The sequence below is a fragment of the Gekko japonicus genome, unplaced genomic scaffold (genome assembly GCF_001447785.1).
Source record: "Gekko japonicus isolate JY-2015 unplaced genomic scaffold, Gekko_japonicus_V1.1 scaffold6355, whole genome shotgun sequence".
Taxonomy (NCBI): Eukaryota; Metazoa; Chordata; class Lepidosauria; order Squamata; family Gekkonidae; genus Gekko; species Gekko japonicus.
In genome coordinates, this window is record NW_015166033.1 from 21032 (window position 1) to 26050 (window position 5019).

The 5019-nt window shown below is 46.4% G+C and overlaps 1 protein-coding gene across 1 annotated transcript in view; it reads right to left on the reverse strand.

The window, feature by feature from the left end:
• Positions 1-422: 422 nt before the first annotated feature.
• The window catches only part of LOC107110715 (cathepsin O-like), a gene marked incomplete at its 5' end in the record, with an annotated part of 8856 nt that continues 4259 nt past the window's right edge, over positions 423-5019 (reverse strand). The window contains 3 exons of the mRNA XM_015411511.1: positions 423-610; positions 2188-2280; positions 4503-4666. Of these exons, the coding sequence (XP_015266997.1) occupies positions 576-610; positions 2188-2280; positions 4503-4666 (292 nt within the window). The remainder of the gene's footprint in view (positions 611-2187; positions 2281-4502; positions 4667-5019) is intronic.

Genomic DNA, 5019 nt, shown 5'->3' on the forward strand with positions numbered 1-5019 from the left:
GAAGTGGAAGTAAGACACGAGTGCCAACTGTACCCTGAACTGATTATATACAGTACTGTCCAGTGAATGCCACTTACAGTGCAACAGTTAGACCATTCTACGACTACTGTGTAACGCTGATTAGGACGGCACTGTTATTTTCCAGCCGTGGATGTCTGTGTAGCATCCAGTTTGGTGTAGTGGTTGAGTGTGCGGACTCTAATCTGGGAGAACCGGGTTTGATTCCCCACTCCTCCACTTGCACCTGGCTGGATGACCTTGGGCAAGCTGTAGTTCTGATAAGAGCTGTTCTTGAAAAACAGCAGTTTCTGTCAAGAGCTCTCTCAGCCCCACCTACCTCACAGGGTGTCTGTTGTGGGGAGGGGAAGGGAAAGGAGTTTATAAGCCGCTCTGAGACACCTTTGGGTAGTGAAGGGCGGGGTATGAATCCAATCAATTCTTCTTCTTCTAGCACAGCCCAGGGCCTGTCACAGTTACAAAGGCTCATCAGAATGCCCCTTCTTAAAAATAAAATGCCTTCAAACTGAGTAATGATCCAGACGATCGCCGCTTCTCCTTTGTTTAGGCCAACCATTTCACACAAACACGGCAGAGACTTCATCAGCAATACCTAAAAGGCAACCAAATCAAAATTACCATTGCGTCATAACCGAAATGGAGCCTGTGCCCTTGACAAAATGGGGGGAATTTTTTTTTGCAGCTACTTATTACTCAGCTTTTGCATTGCACGAGTATTTAAATCCTTTTTTTTAAATGTCTTAAACATGACCGAGTAGGGATCTTCAGGATTTTTCTTGTAGAGTGGCCCCACAGAGAATCTGCCACTCTGAATGAGTCTAATCACTGCACTGGAAAACAATTACAGTGGCGGCTCCACACTGGTGGAATGAGCTCCCGGACGACATCAGGGCCCTGCGGGACCTTTTACAGTTCCGCAGAGCCTGCAAAATGGAGCTCTTCCACCAGGCCTTCAACTAGAATGAATGAGCTATTGAAACACCGATGACTGGCATTTTATTAGGGACACCAGTTTAGTCATACTGGACCAGCTTACAACAACCACCATCCGTATTTGTTATTGTACCAATCTGCACTTTATATGTTATTGTGGAATTTTATCAGTTTTATTGCACTTTTAATTACTGTACGCCGCCTTGAGCCTGCTTGTCAGGCAAGGTGGGATATAAATCTAAATAAATAAATACAAATTAGCTTTAGAAGAATAAGCAATGCTATTATCATTGTATACACTTGAGCTCAATTTCCCCTAACTTATGAGTCAAAGCAGCAATCCATAATTGGCTAACTTCATCTATCAGCTTTAATGGGATATAATTTAGCATATGAGCAAATTGGTCAGGCAGGCAGGCAAGACAGCTTTCAGTGTAACTATACAATATTTGACATCTTTGACCTTTAGGGCAGGGATAACATGCTTGCCCAGAGAACTGAAAAAGCTCTTACAACAGGACCCTCCCAGGTAATACCACCTGTACTCCCATCCATTCCAATATCTGGTTTACCGCCTTTCCCCACACATACCCCAGGGAGCACTACGGTCGGGGTCACAACATCGACTAATTATTCCAGGCCCTAAGGATGCCAGGCTCGCTGCCACCAGGGCCAAGGCCTTTTCAGTGGTGGCTCCTCACTGGTGGAATGAGCTCCTGGAGGAGATCAGGGCCCTGCGGGACCTTGTACAGTTCCGCAGGGTCTGCAAGACGTAGCTCTTCCACCAGGCTTTCAACTAGGAGCCACCCACCACTACCACTTACCACCATCATTAACATCTGAGGTGGTGGGATGGCCCTGAACTGTCATCGAGCCACACATTGTGTCAGTAAATGTGAGCTGACCTGAGACTGTCAAGGGGAGGGCGGGATATCATTAACATCTCCGGTGGTGGGATGGCCCTGAACTATGATCGAGCCACAGCATTGTGGGAGACCGATATACCGCTGAGCTGGGATTGCAAGATTATATCTAATAGTACGCCATCTTAATCCATTGAAGAATGTCCACTGTGAGCACTTTAATTGTATGTAAGATTTTAACTTGCTTTTAAAATGTTTTATGTTGAGCGGACACATTGTGTCAGTAAATGTGAGCTGCCCTAAGACTGTCAAGGGGAGGGCAAAATATAAATATAATAAATAAATAAACCATGATACCTTCTGTTCAACTTACCACAGACATTGGAACCTATTTTAACATGAGCGTAGCCATCTATTCCCCATGAACGTCCCCAAGAGTTCCGTACAATCCAATAGGGGATGCTACCTATAAAATAGCCTCGATAAGCCTTTATTTCAGCCACACAGAACAAAGACAATAATTACATCTTCAGCAGAGCCTCATTCCCGTAGTGCAAGGATGTGCCGATTTATTGTCTTCCTTGGAACTGCACATCGAGTTTGCACGAAATGCAGAGACACATAAAGTGCAAAAGGATCGAATGTGTACCACAATACAAAGGCTGGATCAATGGAAATTCAGCAAAGAAAGGGTTCACAGCTTAAACCTGGTGTAGTGGTTAAGTGCGCAGACTCTAATCTGGGAGAACTGGGTTCGATTCCCCACTCCTCCACTCGCAGCTGCTGGGTGACCTTGGGCAAGCCATAGTTCTGATAAGAGCTGTTCTTGAAAAAAGAGCAGTTTCTGTCAGAGTTCTCTCAGCCCCACCTACCTCACAGGGTGTCTGTTGTGGGGAGGGGAAGAGAAAAGGAGTTTGTCAGCCGCTCTGAGACACCTTTGGGTAGTGAAGGGCGGGGTATAAATCCAATCTCTTCTTCTTCTTCTTCTTAAATCTAATCTCATGTGCAATGCTGGTAGCAATTGTGTACATGACTTGTGCATGCTGCTGACCCAGAGAACACATGTCCATAACTCCTGAACTCTTTAGGAGAACAACAGGCCAACGTCAGAAACTACGGCAGATAAGCTTGCACACCAAGTACAGAGACAGACAGTTCCTCCCACAAAAGCGCACTGTGAATCCAGGAACTTCAACAGATCTGCATGTTTCCTTGAAACTTTACCCAATATGTGTGCAATGCTGGTAGCAATTGTGTACATGACTTGTGCATGCTGCTGACTCAGAGAACACATGCCCATAACCCCTATTCTGAACTCTTTAGAACAGCAGACCAACGTCAAAAACTACGGCAGATAAGCCTGCACAGACCCCTCACCGAGTACAGAGACAGACGGTTCCTCCCACAAAAGCACACTGTGAATCCAGGAACTGCAACAGACCTGCATGTTTCCTTGAAACTTTACCCAATAGAATACATTCAAGCTGTTATTGTTTATTTTTAAAAAAGCTTTCAGAAGAAGAAGAGGAGATTGGATTTATACCCCGCCCTTCGCTACCCGAAGGAGTCTCAGAGCGCCTTACAATCTCCTTTCCCTTCCCCCTCCCCACAGCGGCTGACAAACTCCTTCCCCTTCCCCTTCCCCTCCCAACAACAGACACCCTGTGAGGTAAAAGAAGAAGAGATTGGATGTATACCCGGCCCTTCACTACCCAAAGAGTCTCAGAGCGGCTCACAAACTCCTTTCCCTTCCCCTCCCCACAACAGACACCCCCTGTGAGGTAGGTGGGGCTGAGAGAGCTCTGACAGAAACTGCTCTTTTTCAGGGACAGCTCTGATGGAACTATGGCTTGCCCAAGGTCATCCAGCAGGTGCAAGTGGAGGCGTGGGGAATCAAAACCCGGTTCTCCCAGATTAGAGTCCGCGCACGTAACCACTACACCAAACTGGCTTTTCGGAGTTTAGGCTGCAAGTCTAAAATGTATCTCGTTGTGTCTTGAAGAATCTTCTGGCTTGGCCACTGAATGCACACATTTTTTTAAAAAGAATTCTAATGGTTACCGAACTTTTAACCTGTGAGGATGCTTTATTTGGACGGAAGCAAATACCAGTGACATCGGGACTTCCTTCTGAATCAAATGAGTTGGACCTGAACTGATGTATAACAGCTGCTGTAGATTTTCCGGGTTGTCTGGCCGTGGTCTTGACATTGTAGGGCCTGACGTTTCGCCAGTAGCTGTGACTGGCATCCTCAGAGGTATAACACAGAAAGATGGAGTACTCTCTGTGTCAAGGTGAGTAGAAAAATGGTAGGCAGGTAATTTATCTCTACTCAGGAAGGTGGGGTAGGGCTGAGTCAGTATCTTGTAGGCGTTCCCCAGGCTATGGACATGCTAATGGAGGAGCTTTCCTGAGGAGGTTCTTTTGTCTATGGATTGTTTCCTGAGGAGGTTTCCTGTTTCCTGAGGAGGTTCTTTTGCATGTGGACTGGCTGTTAAAATTCTAATCTTATCTGTAGTGCTATTGCTTTTCAGGACAGGAAACCAAGGAAACGTCAGGTCCCAAAATGCCAAGATCACGGCCGGACAACCCGGAAAATCTACAACAGCTAATGAACTCCGGCCGTGAAAGCCTTCGACACCATATTGATGTATAATCATCATTAAAGAATAGCAGGAGGAAAGTTACCTGTTGTATCAAAGCCAGTAATGAGAACAGCGTGATTTGGCTCGCCACTGGAACAGTGATACTGTATGATACCACCCAAATAATCTTGCCAGCTAACCGCATCAACAATTGCCACCAAGGGACCCCATTCAACAAGTATCTCCATCATCTTTTCTTCATGTCCGCTGCAAGACAAAGAGACACGCCCTGTTAATTAGAAAGTTATCCAGCATTAAATTAGACTAAAACGGTCCCGCCCCAAGCGGCCTGGCTGGAGCGGATTCAACCCTTTGGTACAAAGAGCAAGAAGCAGCCAGGTAAGTTGCAGAGCCCCCCCCCCCCGCCCCCAAACAGTCCAGTGGCACCTTTTAGACCAAGTTTTATTCAGGTACAAGCTCTCCCTCCTCTGCGAGGACAGATCTGCACGTCCCCCCCCCCCAATAGCTAGCAATCCAAAACAGTCCAGTGACACCTTTAAGACCAAGTTTTATTCAGGTACAAGCTCTCCCTCCTCTGCGAGGACAGATCTGCATGTTCA